Source organism: Pelodiscus sinensis, chromosome 2 (assembly GCF_052426305.1).
Source record: "Pelodiscus sinensis isolate ZL-2025 chromosome 2, ASM5242630v1, whole genome shotgun sequence".
Taxonomy (NCBI): domain Eukaryota; kingdom Metazoa; phylum Chordata; order Testudines; family Trionychidae; genus Pelodiscus; species Pelodiscus sinensis.
This window is the reverse complement of record NC_143053.1, coordinates 148,570,259-148,591,025: the sequence shown is the minus strand read 5'-3', so window position 1 is coordinate 148,591,025 and position 20,767 is coordinate 148,570,259. Positions and strand designations below refer to the sequence as shown.

The 20,767-nt window shown below is 46.0% G+C and overlaps 1 protein-coding gene across 5 annotated transcripts in view; it reads right to left on the bottom strand.

Annotated features, from left to right (window-relative positions):
* The window catches only part of COL15A1 (collagen type XV alpha 1 chain), a 268,400-nt gene that overhangs the window by 8,390 nt on the left and 239,243 nt on the right, over window positions 1-20,767 (bottom strand). For all 5 annotated transcript variants that reach the window (XM_075921580.2, XM_075921581.2, XM_075921579.2 and 2 more), the window contains 6 exons: window positions 19,185-19,329; window positions 12,446-12,507; window positions 8,118-8,246; window positions 7,892-7,951; window positions 6,649-6,702; window positions 3,830-4,015 (listed from right to left, as the gene is read on the bottom strand). In XM_075921580.2, coding sequence (XP_075777695.2) covers window positions 3,830-4,015; window positions 6,649-6,702; window positions 7,892-7,951; window positions 8,118-8,246; window positions 12,446-12,507; window positions 19,185-19,329 — 636 coding nt within the window. The remainder of the gene's footprint in view (window positions 1-3,829; window positions 4,016-6,648; window positions 6,703-7,891; window positions 7,952-8,117; window positions 8,247-12,445; window positions 12,508-19,184; window positions 19,330-20,767) is intronic.

Sequence of the window (20,767 nt, the reverse complement as noted above, 5' to 3'; positions counted from 1 at the left end):
GGGTCATTACAACTGGTTAATTGTAATACAAGATGCTAGTATTTTGTAACTGTCTATGAGAATTCACTTCTCATCCCAATGAGAACAGGAACTGTTTTTATTCTGAAGAAGTCTCCTCCCACAGTTCTGAACTCAAGGGGATTTCTGAATGGAAACCCCCGCCCTTCTGAGAGTTGGGAAATCAGATGTTATTCCTACAAGTCAGTTGGGTGATTAGTTAGTGTGGGAAGACAGCCAGTATTTCAGAGCTGTGCTTTGGCATGCTTGTGTATATGTAAGGCACCACAAGATTACTCAGATTCTAAAAAATGTGAGTGTCTGCTTAGTTACCATGGTGTAAATCCTGTTGAACTATTCTTTAAGGGCATGCCTACACTTCAAGAGAAGGCTGAATCTACTATGGGCAATTTCTGGGCACTTGTTGTGGAAAAGGTGCAGGTCTGTGTCCTCAAATCAGGCAAAAATTAAATGTAGTCCAAGGTAGCGCATCCACATTTACAGAACCTGCCAGCGACTCAGAGAGCGAGGCGGCACTTTGGGGAGCTTGGCAGTCCAGGCTACGCTTTTGGTATCCGCTGGGTCCAAAACTCAGCAGCAGGTGATTCCAGGGACTGATGTTGGCCACATTCCAGAAGGCACTCTTCTACTCCCTCCTCCTTCGTATGTGCATGCCTTTTCATGCCATGGTTGCCTGCACAGATGCCACAGCACTACAAGCATGGAGCCCAGGGTGCTGCAAAACATTGTCATGCTCATGTCCCTTGTGGTACACCTCATGGTGCAGTACTTTGAGAGTGCCCATATGTTGCTCCACTAGGACGCGGATAAGGAGGATGAACCGTGGTGTGGCATGGAGGCCCTGCTCAGGCAAACCTTGACACTCATTCTGCTGCGGCTGCAACTCAGTCCACTGGACACAGTGGAATGCTACTTCTGGTGCTGGGAGATGAGCTCAGATTGGTGGGACCACATCGTCATGCAGAGATGGGACAATCAGCAATGGCTGCAGAACTTCTGCATGCGCAAGGCCACATTCCCGGAGCTCTGCCAATGGCTCCTTCCTGCCCTGTGTCAACAGGACACCTCATGAGACCCACTCCAACTGTGCAGAAGTGCATGGTCATTGTCCTATGGAAGCTTGCCATGCTAGACAGCTACCACTCCGTTGGAAACCAGCTCAGGGTGGGGAAATAGACAGTCGAGGCTGTTCTCATATAAGTAGCCAAGACCATCAATATCACCCTGCTATGGAAGCTCCTGACTCTGGGGAACATGGACAACATCATGGAGGGCTTTGCCACCATGGGCTTCCCTAGCTGTGGGGGCACCATAGATAGAACACATCCCCATTCTGTCCCCTGACCACTATGCCTCAAAGTACATCAACAGCAAGGGATACTTCTCCATGGTGCTGCAGGCACACATGGATTACAAGGGCCACTTCACCAACATCAATGTCTGATGGCTGGGAAAGGTGCACGATGTGCACATCTTTCAGAACTCTTGCCTCTTTTGAAAGATGCATGCCAGAACTTTTCCCCCTGAGCAGACATTCAGAGTTGGAGAGGTGGACATACCCATAGTGATCCTGGGCAAGCCAGCCTACCCCTTGCTCCTCTGGCTTATGAAGCTCTACACAGACAGCCTGAACCCCATCAAGGAGGAGTTCAACAGCAGGCTCAGCAAGTGCTAAATTGTGGTGGAATGTGCATTTGGATATTTAAAGGGGAAGTTCAGGAGTCTCAGGACTCGCTGGGATCTTAGTGAATGCAGCATCTCCTTCATGGTGATGGCTTGTTGTGTGCACCGTAACATGTGTGAAAACAAGGAAAACCTTTCTGGCATGGTGGGGGGCTAAGGAAGAGTGCCTAGTCTGAGAGTTTGAGCAGCTGGACACCAGCACCATAAGGAGAGCACAGCAAGGGGCAGTGCTTATGAGAGATACCTTGAAGGAAAGAGAACTGAAAGGGGCGAGGCGGGCATAGGAATGGAAGTGGGGCTGACTCCTGATGGCCTGGAGGGAAGAGGCAGTCTTGGGGTGGGTGGGGTTCTGGACAGTGACCTATTCCAGGGAGGTTGTCATGTGCTCCATCGCAGCGGTCAGGGTGGAGAACATCATCCTGTGCTGGCACATGAGCTGCTCCTTGGCAGCCTTTCTCTCCTCCCATTTGGCCCTCCGCTCCTGCCGCTCGGTGACCCAGTCCTGCCACTCTGCCTGGATTTCCTGCTTGAGGAAATGCAGGCATTCCATTTGCTCCCTGAACATGTCATCCCTATTCCATTTTTGCCTGTGGATGTGAGCCAGGCTAGCAAATGCAGTGGGAGGTGTAGGATGCACCAAGCTGGCAGCTGTCCCAGCTGCAAATAAAAGTTACAAGGGCAGACATCACAGGATATACTGTGTGTGAAACCTACCCCTAATCTCTTCGCTGACACCAAAGGTCTCGGTTCAGAGAACAGCATTGTGTTTCATATATGGTCACATTTTTGCTTTAAAAGGGACACTTTACAGCAGGTGCCTAGAAGTCCCAGGGGAACATTGGGACACATTTTGTCCAGAGGCAGGCAGTCATGGTAAGAGGACAGCCAGGCCAGGAGCCTACAGGCAGTATGGAAGAGGCAGGAGAGGGCAGCTTCCTGCTGTGTCCGGCATACGTGGCTTCTCAGAACTTTCTACTTTCCTGGCCAGGACAGGTGCCTCCAGGTGGGAGTTGGGGAAGGGGTGGGTCAGCTTCCCACTGTGTCCAGCCCATACCATGTCTGGCACTTGCAGCTTGCTGGAGAAAGTGCTTCTTTCCCTTCAGTGCTGTATGATTCCATGACACCAGACTACTTACTAATGGCTTGGCATGGGAAGATGTCCTACCACCGAGGCTGGAATAAGGCTGGCCTCCCCAAGAACCTTGTGAGAAGGACTGAAGGGTTCCTATGTGAGAGCTTCATGGAACTGAGTAGTGAAGACTAGAGTTCCATCTGACAAGTTGACCAGATGGGACGGGTCATTGCCACAATTCCTGGGGATTTTTGAGCTCAACAGGAGAACAGTCGAGGTGGAAGTTGTGGCCAGAGAGGACAGAACAGACAGCTGTAGGAGGCCTCCTGGAGGCCAAATGTATTGAATTTCCAGAAATGCAGTGTCTACACTAGTGTCACTTTGGCCATGCATGGCCAGGAATAGCATTACTCCTGGTGGAAAGCTGGATTATAGGAATCAATTTAAGCTCCCCTCAAGGGCAGCACAACAGGGTTGGCAGTATGGATGCATCACTTAGATAATCGACCATGGGTGACTACTTTTGGTGTTAAGTCCTATTGTAAACCAGGCCTAAGACGTGAATTTGGCTCACTATCATTAAAGATTGGACATCTAGTTACCTCAGTCTACTAAGCTCTATAGGCACAGGGCTAGCGTATGACCTTGAGAAACAAAGGCTTGCCTTGGGGATGAGCATTCTAAGGCTGATTCAAAAACAGGATTATTGAAAGAGAAATATAAAAAAAGTTACATATTATATCATTGCTTTGTCATCAGTTCACTGTAAGCCAAACATTCCCATTACTTGGTTTCTACCATTAGCCTTATAGTGTTGAAAAAGAAATTGAAAAGACAGCTGCTTCTAGTGTAAGTGTGAGACATTGCATAGCTATACTTGTCATAAGGATGTAGATGGGAAAAACAAGGCTTTTCCTATAGCTTATAAGATACTGCGATCAAACATTTCAGAGCCAAGAAGCAAGGAAGAAAAAAATCTGTTACCTCAGTTGACTTCTAAAGAATTTGCATAGCTAGAGATCACCTTTACACAGCAAATAAAGCATTTATTTTTACCTTAAGATTAACTATTGGTAGATTGTATCTGTCTGTTTTTCTCACAACTGTAGCCAGATCTTGCAAATGGGATGACAGGAAAGCTCTGTATGTTGATGTTAAACCAGTCGCTCGGGCTTGTTGAAAGCATTGATAATCAGCTCGCACGGCACCAGAAAATGGCAAGTTCAAAGCCACCAAATGCAGCTGGAAAATAAGTAAAACCCCTCACTGATTTACAATTTAATTTATAACAACTATTAAGTTATTCACAGGGGGTGCGTCTAGACTACATGCCTCCGTCGACGGAGGCATGTAGATTAGCCAGATCGGCAGAGGGAAATGAAGCCGCGATTAAAATAATCGCGGCTTCATTTAAATTTAAATGGCTGCCCCGCTCTGCCGATCAACTGTTTGTCGGCAGATCGGGGCAGTCTGGACGCGCCGCGCCGACAAAGAAGCCTTTCTTGATCGGCACAGGTAAACCTGGTTTCACGAGGCATACCTGTGCCGATCAAGAAAGGCTTCTTTGTCGGCGCGGCGCGTCCAGACTGCCCCGATCTGCCGACAAACAGCTGATCGGCAGAGCGGGGCAGCCATTTAAATTTAAATGAAGCCGCGATTATTTTAATAGCGGCTTCATTTCCCTCTGCCAATCTGGCTAATCTACATGCCTCTGTCGACGGAGGCATGTAGTTTAGACGTACCCTGGCTTCCTCCCTGATAAGGAAAACGTACCCTTGAGAAAAGCTGAAAGATGAATAGCTGAGCATAATAGTACCTTCCAAAGAAGGCTAGTTAGATCAATCTTTTGCGATGATGGTGTAGCTGCCACCATTACATCACACTTCTTAAAGAAATCATGTTCAGCATGATCAGCCAGAGGCCAGCCCATACTGGAAATATATTATCTTTGAAGAGTTCGACAACCTTAAACCATCTCAAAAATCAACAAAAATGTGGAACAACATGTAAGATTTGTTAAATAATTTGTTAAGATATTTACATTTTTTCATTGCTTCTAAACCAGCTAAAAGAAAATTCTCAGAGTAAATGCTGTAAATTCAGAGAGGATACATATAAAAAATTCAAACAAAGGATTAATCCAGCGGTGGCCAACCCGTGGCTTGTGGAGAAAAAAATTGTGGCTCCTGATGGAACTGTGACGAACCCGGAACTGCTCAGGTCAGCCAGTCTCACAGTTGGGCTGCTTTGAACTGCATGTGTGCTCAAGGCCTCCACTGTTCTGCTCACAGCAGCCAGCGCACTACGTCATATCCTGCATGTGCAGGCCAGGTCACACTCAGCGTCCCAGTCTATACGTGCTAGCAGCTGGCTGCTGAGCGCAGGAGGCAGCTCCAGCTCCAAGTGTGGTGGTTGCTCCGGCTCAAGGACCTGGGCATAAGGTTAGAGGGGAGGAGGGGAATTGGGTTAGGGTGGGGGGGGGGGAGGGAATGCCTGGCTCTAGAGGAGGGGAAGGGGATCAGGTGGGGGTGTGTGCATGGAGTCCTGGCCAGCACATGCTCAAAGCTGACTGCTCAGTGCATGCGCCCAGTGCCTGTAGGGAGATAGCAGCGTGGAGGTAGCAGCGGTGGCAGTGGCTCTGGCTCTGGCTTCAGGACCCGGGCATAAGGTTGGGGGGGGAGGGGGATTGGGTTAGAGTGGGGAGGGGGCCTGGCTCTGGGGGAGCAGAAGGGGATTGCGTTGGGGGTGTGTGCTTAGCTCTAGGGGAGGGGATGTGAGGGGGATTGGGTTAAAGCGGGGGGGCGGGGGGTCCCTGGATCTGGGGGAGGGAAGGGGGAATGGGTTACAACGGGAGGGGGGAGGGAGTAGGAATCCCGGTATGGCTGTTGTCGGGAGCAGAGGAAGAGCACATGCTTCCTGAGAAGTTAGAGCTGGCATACAGTCCCAGGACTCCTACACACACACACACCCTGCACAGGCAGGCAACAGGGGGAAGGAAGTCCTCAGCCGAGTGACAGACCTGGTGTTTCAGGAAGCGTGCCAGCTGTTTATGGGTGGAAAAGGGAGGAGAGGGGAGGGGAAGAGCAACCTGTGCGCTTCCTGAGACCCGGGATCCCCAGGTCCCTATCTCCTCCCCTGGCCAGAGCCCCCCCACCAGCACCCTGCCACCTGCCCCAGCACCCACCAGCACCTTGCCCCAGCACTCTGTCCCCTGCTCCCACCAGCACAGTTAGTGAGGCTTGTTTTTTTTTTAGAGGGGTTGATTTTTGCATCTCACTTGTGTGGCCCCAACTGACTTTTCTGTAGGTCAGTGACCCCTGATTCAAAACAGGTTCCCCGCCCCTCTCATAAATAAAGACAATGCTGAAACATGTTGTGTTTGACATAATATTTTATTTGAAAATGAAGCCTGGCCAACAAGCCCCCAATTGGGGCTGAGCTCCCATCTGGCTGCAGCATCATAACACTCCTGCATTCCTCCTGTCCCCCAGATGCCAAACCTGAGCCTATCATACACTGGAACCCCCTGTCCTGAGCCTCTCCTATCTCCAAACTCCTGTACCCACACATCTCAGTCTTCTGCCACAACACTCCTGCACCATCCACCCACTGCAAATCTGTGTCCTGAGCCCATCTTACCTCCAGGGCATACCAGCACCTATTTCCCCCTGGTGCAGCTGCCCTTTTTTTTTTTTTTTTTTTTTTTACTCAACAAGTTCCTTCCGCCCCCAATATGTGGCTCTTCCCACTCTGTCCACCTCTATTTTGGCTCTTTGGCTCTAATGGGTTGGCCACCCCTGGCTTAATCCCTACTTAAAGACCAAACCTCAGGTATTCAGCTGTAATAGTGCCTCTAATGTAATTCTCATACTTACTGTTGGTTTTCTAATAGTTGAAACTGGTCTCAGTGCTGGAAGAGGCTGAAATCCCTGTTATTTCAACAGAGAGAAATAAATCAGAGTTAAAATACAACAATCTCATCAAGGAAAAGACAATTTTCGTTCTCTAATTTGTTGCTGGGAATATTGTAGAATTTTGTGTGTTGCCAGATAAAAATTGAACCACATAGACGATGAAGTCATATTACAAGCAGGGCTAACAGTCTCGCTGGGCCTCTAAGGAAGGTGGGGGCGCTTGTGTGGAAGAGGTGGAGCTGGCTGCCTGGAGCATTCTACACCTCCCACTCCTGTCTTCAGTGCTGCTCTGAGTTCCGGTTGAGGACTGCTCTTACTGAAAAATGTCACAGGACTTGGGAAGTCTGCATACTGCCATTTATAATCTGAGCCCTGTGCATTTTCCCTCATATGTTGACTGGCTGCTGGCTTTGATATCCTCCTACCCCTCTTCCTCATAAACCTTCTCCCTTCTTTCCTTTCCTGGCATGTTGTCTCATTCCATGTCACCTTATAATCACACTTCCTGCTAACACAAATGATAAGATGTATATCTATCACCAGCCTAATCACTCTTTTTGAGCATTGTATCTCATTTCCCTCTCCCCCCAACCCTTTTGTCTTAGTCTTTTTTACATTATGAATTCTTTGGGCCAAGGATCACATCTTCCTGTATGTTTGTATGATGATGATCAGCACAATGTCAAGCCATATAAATAAATAAAGCAGGTTTTAGAATAGGCGTAGGCAAACATTTTGGCTCACATTCACCAGTGACAATGTAACTGATGGTGTAAGTCATAAGTGGGTTTAAATACAATATTTCCATAACCTTACTTTCAGTAGCTAAGCCATTCCGATGGTAGGGTCTCACGCTTCTGGACTTTTATCTACTTATGCACTCTGTTTCCTTGTAAGAAACTCAGCTTCAACAGGACTTATTTCAGTATTATAAAATAGAGCACACATGTTTTGGGCACTGCTTCAGAGATGCTGATTTATCACTGCAGTGTGCAGAGCCTCGTGAAATAGAAATATGCTGGCCAATGACTAGTAAGAACAAATTAATGAGCTGAATGGAGTGAAGTGATAAATGCACGGAGCTGAGAGGTCACCCACAATAGTGAAAAATCCTGCTGAGAGGGAGCCTATCTGCAAAATACTTTCCCAATTTGTGAATATTTTGATGTAATTTTTCATAGGCCATAGATAGTTTTGCACTTACATAGCCGGAAATTGCTGGAGGTGGAGGGCTGTCAGCTGGAATGGGAATTAATTCACCGAGCTGGAAGAGCACACAATGAAGAGATGAGCAAAAACAGACATGAATTAATCACATTTCTTTCAACTGTACTGAAGATAATCTTAGCACCCACACTCTCCCCTTAAAGAATATTTGCATCAAAACCACTGAGAAGAACTGGAAAGCAGGCTCAACAATGCAATAATACCTGCAATCTTCTCCATCCTCCTCGAACACGGATAAACACCTCACTACTTTCACTCAGGTAGATTAATGTGCCTTCTGCTACTAAGTGAACCTTTTGCAACATGCTATCAATGTTTCTGAAAGTTGTAACCTGTCAAATAACAAGGAAACAGAATCATCAAAAGTAAAGGACATCTGCAAATAAAAGAGAAAAAAATTTATTTCAACTGGAAATCAGAGGAAGTCATAGAAATGAAAATCATTTTTTGAACAATAAATATTTATAAAGTCTATCCTAGCTCATTTTCCCAATTTTGTTTGTGTGTCATAAAAAGATCATGATAAATTGTACTGGCATTAATTAGCTTTTGTGTATGAAACTGGGAACTTTGATGAGTGTAGTTCAAATTAATTTTTGGTATAACAAAAATTACGACCAGAATTACACGTGATACATTTGGTCCCATTGTGCGGTTACTACACCTGGAAAACTAGGTTGAGCTGGCAGAGTTCAAAAGATGTTTGAGTTGACAACATTAGCAGTTGGAGTGGGAAAAAATGTAGCTTGTAAAGTATTTCCCAACCTGGGCTAACTCAATTCATTTTTGTTGTTATTATCTCTTTTCTTGTTGTTCTGATCCAATTAGAATCAGTGCAGTTAATAATTATATATATTTGGTTGATTTGATTTTCATGAGACATAATCTCAAAGCAAATGTCTGACTGAAGATGCAGCTTTAATCATATTCCTAAGCTATGGGCCAGAAGAAGCAACAAATAAAATTACACAAAATGAAAATGTGCAGCTGGGTTTGTCTAGCTGGTATTCCAGAAAGGAAGGAAGAAAGAAATGCCAGTTCCATAACAGAATCTTACAAGGAAAAGACCTTCTTCTCTTAACTGCAGGCAACTTAATATTCAGAAATACCAGTTGAATAAAGGCTGTGGCTTGCTGTGATCAGATCTCTGTATCTCACTTTTTTCCCTTGCAGTTTTTCTCAGTTTGTAGTATATGTTGAGCTGTCTGCTAGCAATAGCAGAAGGCCTCTTCCTTTAAGATGTTATGTGATTAGCAGGCTGAAACTCAAACCACATAATAATGATATTATGTCAGTTGGTTTGAGAAGAAACCAGAAGAGTCTTTTCCAAATGAAAGGCTAATGCTCTCCTGACATCTAGGGTGTGAAGAGCATCTTCTTCTTTAGTTTTGTGAGGTTTGGGTAGAAAACCAGACGTTAAATGAACCAGTTAACATGGAAGTCTGAGGTGACCCTCGGTAAAAAGTGGTATGGACAGAGAGAGACCTTTTCTTTATAAAATGTGGTGTAGGAAAGGTCCACTAGCTAAGTTCCTCATCATTCAGTCCTACTGGAGGCAACAGCCACTAAAAAAGCCATTTTCACCAAAGGGAACACATGGCCAATAGTTTGAAGTGTTGCCTCCTCAGGAAATTTAGGACCAAGTTGAAATGACACATTGGAGCAAGTTGCAGCACATGCAAACAAGTTTTGATAATCTTTTAATAAATTGAGAGGCAGATAATGTCTTTCTAGTTGGTTCCTTTCTACTACTAACCCAACCTTTACATTTCTTGAACAGGAAAGCTCTACCCTTGAGAGCCATCCAGGTGCCAAGACATGATATGCAAAGTTGTCATGTTAGGATGAAGAACTTGTCCTGAGACCTGGATTAGCAGGTTGGAAGTTGTTGATAATCAAAGGGAAGGGAGAGATGAGAGGCAAATCAGGCATGGTAATTATATTTGTCTGGGCCATGCTGGTGCAATTAGGAAGACCTTGGCTCTGACCAGCTTGATATTGTTCAAAACCCTGAGAAGCATCAGAACATAGATATATAGGAGATTCCTCACCCAAGAAACAAAGAAGGCATCTCTCAGAAAATGATGATTCAAGCCTGATCTCAAACAGAATTTCCAAGACTTACTAATGGAGGCAAAGATGCATACTTCCAAAAGACTTCAGATAAGAAATATTTCCTTGAGTATCAAATGGTAAATTATTCCCTACAGACAGCGCATACAACCCAGAATGACCAGTGGGAAGGTCCATATGGGAAGGGAAGGGGAACCAATGAATACTCATACCAGGGAGAGTCTGGGACATCCCATGCACATCTGTGCCTCAAGGACTCCCTTATAGAGAGAATGTTGGGAGGGTAAACTTTGGGTTGGTAATTGAGCAAACTTTGAACAGAAATCTGGGAATCAGAGAGCTGCCCTCATAGTCCAGAGTGGGGCAAATGGTTGAATTAAGACAAGGAGCCTATCCATTCAAGGGGATATCGAAGAGCATGTCTGTGTGAGGATATGGTATGCTACAGGTAAGGAAGGAAGCTTTCAGCACCCATCAGTAGAGACAATTCCAGTTTGTGTGAAATGACCAAATCCTTAAAGAATCTGAACTTCTGCAGTACCAGAGCTGAAAGCACGTGGCACTAAGAGTGACCTGAATTTTAATGGTACTGCTTGATGCTGTGCAGTTTGGGGAACTACTGGCATCACAGGAGTTATCACCAATGAAGTTGGCACTGCTCTAGTTGATCAGAACGCTTAGTCTCTAGAGGTGCAATCCTCCCTGGATGGTATGAGTTGGGCTTAGATAATGAACACTGATGGATATTGTGGGTTTTAGAGATGCCTGCTACTTTCATAGAACTTATGGGTACTGGGAATTCAAGGTGTCTCTCAACATTATTCTTCCTAGGATGTGAGGTTTCCAAAGTGGCAGAGCCCTGGGCCCTTTAAATCATGGTGTGTGCCCAGCAGCCCTGGCAGCCCTGCAGGGGCTACTAGCCCTGCCCCTTTCAGCTGACACCTCACCCTTTCCAGGGGGCCTGGAGCTGGCTCCCCCTTAGGAGCCAGAGAAGTCTCTCATCAGCCCAGACCCTTAGTACAGGACATGACAAGGCAGGCATTGCTCTCAAAGGTCTCTGTTCAAAAGTGCTGGGGACAGTGGCACACCTGAAGTGGAGTGGTTGTAGGGACTTGAAGCTTTCCTTTTAAGAGCAACATCTGCTGAAATAGAGACCTGAATTACTGGGTTTTATTCTGCTTAGGTCTCTAGTTTCCTTGGAAGAAAGACTGGCTGAGTACAGGCAGTCCTGGGTTACATACAAGATAGGGATTATAGGTTTGTTCTTAAGTTGAATCTGTATGTAAGTCGGAACTGGCGTCAGCCGCTGCTGAAACTGATCAGTTTCAACCGCGGCTGAATCTGGACGCCAGTTCTGACTTACATACAGATTCAACTTAAGAAACCCAGGTGTCCCCAAGTCAGCTGCTGCTGAAACTGATCAGCGGCTGATTCCAGGAAGCCTGGGGCAGAGCAACTCTGCCTCGGGCTTCTTGTAATCAGCCGCTGGTCAGTTTCAGCAGCGGCTGACTTGGAGACGCCTGGGGCAGAGCAGCTGGGGTGCTGCCGGGTTGCTCCAGTAGCGCGGCTCCTCGGCGCTACTGGAGCAACCCAGCAGCACCCCAGCTGCTCTGCCCCAGGCGTCCTGATTCAGCCGCTGCTGAAACTGACCAGCAGCGGCTGAATCAGGACACCTGGGGCAGAGCAGCTGGGGTGCTGCTGGGTTGGTCCGGAGCGGCGCTGCGGGACCAACCCGGCAGCCCCCAGCTGCTCTACCCCAGGGATAGGCAAGAAAAGCCTGGTCTGCTGGGGGGGGGGGCACTAGCTGCACCCCCCCCTCAGCAGACCAGAGGGACAGGAGCAAAGCCGCAGAGCACGCCCGCAGTGGGACAGCCCAAGCGCGCCCGGGCTGTCCCACTGCGGGCGTGCTCCGCGGCTTTGCTCCTGTCCCCCTGGTCTGCTGGGGGGGTCCAGCAAAGCCGCTGGACCCCCCCCCCCCAGCAGACCAGGGACACCAGAGCAAAGCCGCCGCCTGGTGTCTGGCTTTGCTCGGGTGTCCCTGGTCTGCTGGGGGGGTGTCCAGTGGCTTTTCTGGACCCCCCCCAGCAGACCAGGAGGACAGGAGCAAAGCCGCCCAGACGTAAGTCGGATCCGCGTAAGTCGGGGACTGCCTGTATTATTTATTCTAATCATAAATATCAAGCTGCCATTTTACATACTTCTTCAGAGGTCCTGACCTGTGTCTGCAACAGACAGTACCTCCACTGGTTTAAAACCCTATTCATCTTTTTGAATTATCTGGAAAAGATGCTAATAATAACCAAACTGAGCTTTATTTTCTTTGCTCTATTTCCTGAAAATGTATTGTTCAGAAGAGAGAAGTGATGCAGTATTGACCGTCCACTGGAGTGTTTCCATTGACATTGATGGGAGAGGACTCATGCTCTCAAAATGGCAAACTGAAGTTTTCTTCTCTTACCAGATTCCTGGCTCCTGGTAACCCTGGCTCCCCGGGTGGACCTGGTGGTCCTGGAAATGCAGCTGATAAAACAAAACAAAAATACACTTCACATCTCTTTTTTTTGTGAGAAAAAGAGGGAGAAGTTGTGAGGCAATATTTGGTAGCTTGAATTTTTTTCAAATGCTGGCAACTCTGCAAACTGTGTGACAGTCTCTGTAACATGCACAACATTGACACATAGGGTACGTCTAAACTACCTGCATGTAGATTTGTGTATTCGAAAAAGGGAAATGAAGCCACGATTAAAATAATCGCGGCTTCATTTAAATTTACATGGCTGCCGCGCTGAACCGACAAACAGCTGATTAGCTGTTTGTCGGCTCCGGGCACTAGTCTGTGTAGGGATAACATATTAATGTATTGAAAATGATTCCTCCAAATGGAAGTGACCCCCCCATAATTTGTTCCCCACAACTTAAAGTGTTTTAGATTTATTATTAATTCTTCTTCTTCTTATTATTATTATTAGTTAAGATTGTTAAATGTTTAGATTTATTATTATTATTGCCCCTTTAGAATATAATGTATTAGGTCATGTAACTTAGAACTGTTAAGAATATAATCCTATGTAGCCAGAAACAGCCCCCTCTCTGTGTCCCAGGGCATGCTCAAGCTTGTGCAAGGGGCTGCTTGAAATTGACATTGCAGAGATACATTGTAACAATGCATTGTCAAGCCACTAACTCTGCTATGGGAGCCAAGCCCTGTAATTGACTAAGGGCATTGTTACATAATTGACGCCTGTTCTCTTTAAAACATTGTAACTTTACTCAGCACTCAGAGAATGTTTTAAGCAATACCACCCAGAAACTTTTGTAACTACAACTTTTATTATTATACAAAATACTGTATGTAAGAGAGAGAGTGCTTGGATGATGAATGAATGGTTCTGAGAGGTGCCAGCCTGAGAATACAGCAACAAAGGGCTGAAGAAGGCGTCAGGTGCCAGTGCAACCAAAAGGCGTCAAGTGGAGAAAACCAAGTACTGGAGGTCCACCCAATGAGATCACTGACGAGCACCTGGCAGCCACCCTGGAGACATCAGCATGATGCAGCAATTTCCATAGACTGGCATAGGAAGAAATTCCTATAAGAACTGGACTAAAAAACTATGGAATCAGAGTCCAAGGTTCTGCTGCCAGCCTACCAGGAGCTTCAGATGCGCATCTGATCAGGACTTCACTCCCCACTACCATCACTTGTGTACAGAATACCTGGCCAGTATTCTGTCACAAGCAACTTCCAGGCTGGTAACTATAACAAATACACAGAACCTGAATGACTGGATGAATGAATGTTTATATGTATAAGGGTTAAGTAGTTAAACAACGTTGTTCGATTCTATCTTTTCTTTATTTTTTTATTATTATCTTTACAATAAATGTGGCTTTTTGCCTTATCTCCCTCATAAGATCCTGCGACGCTCCTCTATCGAAATGAAAGCCTTTTATCGACATCCCCTGTAAACCTCATCCTACAAGGCATAAGGGGGATGTCGATAAAAGGCTTTCAGGTTGGCGCAGCGCGTCCAGACTAGCGCGCGGAGCCGACAAACAGCTGATCAGCTGTTTGTCAGCTCAGCGCAGCAGCCATATAAATTTAAATGAAGCCGCGATTATTTAAATCGCGGCTTAATTTCCCTTTGCCTATCTGTCTAATCCATCGACAGAGGCATGTAGTCTAGACACACCCATAGTGTTTACAAACTGAAGGAGAAATGTCATGATAATTTCCCCTGATGACTGTCTCTGAGAAAATCTGTTAAGGGTAGGTGGCTGCACTTTACACAATGTCCCACTCCTTTTCATCCAAAGCCTACAGGAAGGTTTCCTGAGTTTCTCTGCTGTTCCATGGGAGGGATAATAAAAGAAAAGGGCACAGAGAAAAGGGCCCAATCCTGCTTCTGCTGACTTCAGTGGGTCAGGGATCACACCCGCAGTGACACGAGAGGAGTATAAGTTAATTAAGGAAAAAATTAAAAAGTTACACCAAATATATTTTAAAGAAAAAGTCATTTATATCTTGTTGCTACTATATTCTTGTATCCTTCCAGTCTGAACTAGTTTATGCTAAATACAACATCATTAAAACATTTTAAAACAGTAGTTAACACCCCTCCCAAGATTCAGAAAGCCATATCGTATGAGCATTTACACGCTATGAGGCTTGTTTTATTAGCGTATAAAAACATGTGATGATGATGAGTTAATGGAAGAACAAAAAATCCCCTGTTGCTGTTTCGTGCTGCTAACGTTTCCAAAATATGTTTTTCATTAACTCTCATGTAACCAGGAAGCCAACTACAGAGTCATCATTCCGGTGCACTTCTGAGAATCTTTGTAGAGCATTCTGTGCCTGTAGCAAGGGACAGAGGCTTGATTCAAAGTCAGCATTCAAGAAGTTAGCCTTTCCTGTCTCCCACACTACAGCATGTGCACTATGACATGACTAAGCAGTAACCTAATTAAAAGGAGACAAAATCAAGCCTGGGCTCCACTCAGATGTACTAAATGGATATTCATCAGTTTTCTTAATAAAGCAGAGAGGAGGATGTGTAGGAAGGAAACTGAGGTCAGTGACAGAACAGGTAACCAAAAGTCTAGGCAAGAAACACACCTGACGGTTGTCTGGAATGTTTTATTTAGTCTGACTGGGTTTTAAGCGATTTCAAACAGTGCTTGATCTGGAGGACATGTTAGATATCTGGAGTATTTTAGGAATATTATTTATCTGTCTGTGTTTGATATAGTTTTTGCTATCTTGCTAATGGTTAATTCAGTCATAAGTGAGCTTGCATGTAGACAGGAAAGCAGACAAGTACTTCTGATAATTATATTGCAACTGAGAGAGCGGGGCAGAATAAATTGGCTTGACCAGGTTCAATAAAAGGTCTGCCTCTGAAGAAGGTGGGAGAGATTGTAATGGACAGGAGGAGTGCTAACCAGCACCCAGTGACTAAAGGGTTAAAGTCAGGTAGCTAGCAAAGCTGTTGGCCAGGGGGCTGGGAGAACCAATCGAGAGAGAGTATTGACATTTGAATTGGATATAGATTCCTTGCCTGCTTTCTTTGTGTGGGAGACAAAAACCAGGAGCTGAGAGACACAGAGGCTACGTCTACACTGGCCCCTTTTCCGGAAGGGGCATGTTAATTTCAGAGATCGTAATAGGGAAATCCGCGGGGGATTTAAATATCCCCCGCGGCATTTAAATAAAAATGTCCGCCGCTTTTTTCGAAGTAGGAATAAGATCCTCCAGAAAAGGGCGCTTTTTCCGGAGGATCGGGGCCAGTGTAGACGCTCTTTTCCGGCTTTTCTAAAAGCCAGAAAAAAGCGGCGGACATTTTTATTTAAATGCCGCGGGGGATATTTAAATCCCCCCGCGGATTTCCCTATTACGATCTCTGAAATTAACATGCCCCTTCCGGAAAAGGGGCCAGTGTAGACGAGCCCAGAATGATTTAAACCCAGGCAGGACTCCAAGGAATTTTGGGGCATGGGAGTGGACTGAACAAAAATAAATCTGAAAGTAAGTAGGGGGGAAAAGCGAATCTAGTTGCATTCAGGGTCATTTTTCTTTATTTTGTCGTTTGGTTTGAACTGCTCTGTGCTTCCCCTCCCCATTTACCATCTAGCACTGTGCCCAGAGGCTTTTCTCTGTGTTTTAATTTGTTTTCCTTAGTTGCTCTGTAACATCTAGCAACCAAGTATGCTTTATCAAGTTTATCTTTTGTAATGAAAATCACCTTTTTTAAGGTGATGATTTGATTCTTGTGTCCTGGAATGTCTGTCTGTGTGTATCTGAATGCCTCACACTGAGGGGTCAGCTACCAGAGACAGCAGCTTGTTTTTCTTTTCTTTTTTCAAGCTCTTTTGGGGATTGAAAACTGAAAGGTGTGAAAACTCAAAATGTTTGGGTATTGCCTATGTCAGCATTTCCCAAACTATGGGTCGCGGCCAGGTACCGGGCATCAGTGTGGCTGCCTGGAGGGGAGTGGACTGGAAGGAGGTGTGTGTGTGTGGGGGAAACTGGCCACTGGGAAGCAGGGTTGGGGGCAGCGGGACTGTCCGGTGGAGATCAGCCGGCGGAAGCAGGGCTAGACGGAGGGTGGGGGAGCTGGACAGGGGAGATCATGAGGAGGAAGATGGGAGAACCAGCTGCTGGAAGAAGGGCTGGACAGGGGCAGCAGGGCTGGACAGGAGGAGATCGGGAGGAGAAGCGGGGGGAGGGGCAGTGAATCGGCCGGCGGGAAACGGGACTGACCCAGGCACACGAGTGAGTCTGGCTTTGGAGATTCCATTTGCCCTGCCCGCCCCATAGCCTCCCTCGAGTAGTTGCGAACTGCCTGTCTGGTAGATACACTCATGAAGCATGAGCACATCTACCAGCCAGGCAGTTTGCAGCTACGGATTGATACACCTAATAATAATAATAATAAAACTTACCTAATTAGAAAATACCAGACATTTTATATGTCCGGTATTTTCTCAATTTGCTTCCTGAACAGAACCCTCAAATACCGGACTGTCCAGTACAAAACTGGACACCTGGCAACCCTACTTCTCCTTGCACCCTCCCTCCTAGCCAGATACCCTACCACCAATCTGCTCCTGCTCCCACCTCCTGGAATGCCCATGCCACGCTGGGTCCCCCAAGCCCTGGCCCAGGCTGGGCAGAAGATGCAGCTGGGCGAAGCACTGAAAATGTATTGATTTTTAATTTTTGTTATATGCGTTTATATTTTTGGGCTGCAAAACAGTACTGAAAAAAAAACGGATTCCAACTGAAGTAAAAAGTTTGGGAAACCCTGGTCTAGCCAGCTTTCTATCCATCTTACAGTCCATTTATCCAATCCATATTCCCCTAACTTGCTGGCAAGAATATTGTGGGTGACCGTATCAAAAGCTTTGCTAAAGCTGGCACTGGGGGTATTGGGAGGACCAGAAAGAACATATTTGAATATTCATGATTTGCTTAATGAATATGCAAATATGCAAATGAATGTTACCGGTCCTCCCAAAGCTCATGAATGGATTTACTGGTCCCCGTGTCAAATAGTTTGGGAACCCCTGCTATAGACTACACGCATTTCCTCCCCTGACTTACCAGTAAATTGTTTAGCAGACTAGCAAGCAGCCTGGTTCAGCCCTCGTTCATGCAGGGTTCAGAACCTACCCCCACTGCAGCTCTGCATTTAAAGTGCATTAGGAGCCAGGTGGGTAAGCAGCCTAGCTCAGTTCCAGCTCATGCCAGGTCCAGGAGCTTAGACTACCCTCTCTGAACAAGGGCTGCTGCCAAGAGACAGGCAGTTGGTCCATGAGGGGAGCTGGTTTTTAAACTGGCTCCCCTTGCAGACTATGTCTTGCCTAGCGCCTCATGCTACTGCCTCTGATACAGAGGCAGCAGCACAGAGTGTTAGGAATGGGGCTGGAGCACACTGGCTACTGGCCCTACCCCTGGGGACTAAAGAATAGTCAAGTAACTGATAAGAATTCATGAGGTTAATTGACTATTCAGTTAACCAATATTTAACATCCCTGTCCAGTGTATTCTTTTTGAGATGTGGTGACTAGAATTGAACACAATATTCTTGGATCTGTATAGTGGCATTATGATTCTGTCTTATTTTTTATCTATTTCCTATTTGTTCCGAAAATACGGGGTACCCTTTTTGACTGCTGCTGTGCTCTGAATGGAAGTTTTCAGATAACTATCGTGAGTGACTCTAAAATCTCTTTTTTGGGTGCTAACAGCTGCTTCAGAATCCATTATTGTATTTGTGTAGTTGGGTTTATTTTTTCCAGTGTGCATTACTTTGCATTTAAAATATTGATATTCAATTCACATTTTGCTGCCCAGTCACCCAGGTTTAAGAGATCCCTTTGTAACTGCCCAGTACAGCTCCTTAGGGATCCCACCATTCACCCTCTCCATTGTGAAAGCTCACCATTTATTCCCCCCACCTTTGTTTCCTACCTTTCAACCAGTTAATGGTCCATGAGAGGACCTTCCCTCTTATCCCCTGGTTACCAAGGGTATGTCTAGACTACAAGCCTCTTTCGAAAGAGATCGTCTAGACTGCCACAAGACTTTCAAAAAAGCGATCCGCTTTTTCGAAAGAGAGGACCCAGGCAATCTGGACACTCTCTTTTGAAAAATCCCCATTTGCGTTCAAGAACGCGTTTTTCGAAAGAGCTCTTGCGGGAAAAAAAAAGGCATTTTTCCTCCTAAAATGAGGTTTACCGCTGTCGAAAAACCTGCTGCATTCTTTCGATTTAATTTTGAAAGAACACGACAGCAGTCTAGACACAGATGAAATTTTTTCGAAAAAAGGCCAATTTTTTTTTGAAAAATCCCTGTAGTCTAGACATAGTCCAAGTTTCCTTAAAAGCTTTCTGAAAATCCAACTACAGAATATCAATTGGATCATCCTTATCTACATGCTTGTTGACTCCCTCCGAGAATTTTAACAGATTAGGGAGGCAGAGCTTTTCCTTTACAAAAGTTGTGTTGAATCTTCCCCAGCGAGTTGTGTTTATTCGGGTGTTGGATAATTCTGTTGCACAGCTAATAGACAGATGGGTAGGGTGGGAATATGACAGGGTATGGGACATAGTGGTTAGCTTAGAAGGGATGCTAGACATGCTAGTGTGCACACACACATACATTCAGAGGAAAAGCTGGTTCAGAATTCCCTCACCTGAGCCATATATCGATGGGGGTCCTGGAGGCCCAGGAGGGCCTGGTGGGCCTGGAGGTCCAACTATTCCATACCCTGGTGGTCCAGGTAGGCCAGGCAATCCAGGGGGGCCTCTTGGTCCAACAATTGAATCCCCTTTTGGCCCCTGTCAAGGCAGAAGACTAATATTTAAACACAAAAATGATACACATGCAGCAGCCTGAGTGAGCAATGACAAACTCCCTGATTTCAATAGCAACAGCCTGACGCGACTCACCCCAACCCCGTTTGGACATAGTTTAGTCTATAGTTCTGATTTTCAGAAATGCTGAGTTCTCAGTAGTTCTCACTGAAGACAACAGAAAATGAAAATCTTACTGTTTAGGTGCCTAAACTATGGATTTAGAGCCCCCCCCTTTTTAACAACACTTTCTGAAAATCTTGTCTCAGGTGCCTGGATCTGCTCTGTGTGTCTTAGGGTATGTCTACACTACCCCCCTAGTTCGAACTAGAGGGGTAATGTAGTCATCCGGAGTTGCAAATGAAGCCCGGGATTTGAATTTCCCGGGCTTCATTTGCATGAAGCCGGCCGGTGCCATTTTTAAATGCCGGCTAGTTCGAACCCCGTGCCGCACGGCTACACGCGGCACGGGCTAGCTAGTTCGGATTAGGCTTCCTAATTCAAACTAGCTGTACACCTCGTGGCACAAGGCGTACAGCTAGTTCGGATTAGGAAGCCTAATCCGAACTAGCTAGCCCGTGCCGCGTGTAGCCGCGCGGCACGGGGTTCGAACTAGCCGGCATTTAAAAATGGCGTTGGCCGGCTTCATGCAAATGAAGCCTGGGAAATTCAAATCCCGGGCTTCATTTGCAACTCCGGATGACTACATTACCCCCCTAGTTCGAACTAGGGGGGTAGTGTAGACATACCCTTATTTCCTCCCTAATGCTGTACACTACTCACAATGCATCTGCACCTCTAGCGCATAACTTAGGTCACTTCATGTTTCATATACTTAAAATGGTGTCAAGACTATCTTAGGATACCTGTTAGAAGGTTTCAGCCCCAGGGACACATGACTTATCCTGAATGGCTCCCCCATTGTAGCAGTATCCCAGCTTTCTACCCCATCCCTCACCCTGTATTCTCCTTTAAAAGAAAAAGACACCATCTAGCTAGCCCCCCAGTTTATGAGTGCCAGAATAGAGGATCTTGAAAATTGGCAGAGAGCATCATGATCCCCATGTATTTTCAGCCCCTTTTCCCTCACATGCTTCAGGCCAACCTGAATACATGGAGCAGATCTAGGCCATGCATCAGAAATGCCTGGTCCTTGTCTGCTGCAGTGGATCTGTCATCCAGCCTCTGTTGTTCTTCAGGCAAAGCATTCCTCTGCTAGGCAAACAAACTAGTGCAAAGTGAGCAGTTCCCAGTAAAGTCAAGCAGGATAAATTGGGACTTGCTGCTGGCAAGGGTTAGCCTAACCTGGTATTCCTTCCCAGGTGCCACAAATCTTCTGTCTTTTCTGGCACAGTGCTATATAATTTCTGTACTGATTGTTTTGACCCTTATAAGATATAACCAGTAACATCATACATGTATT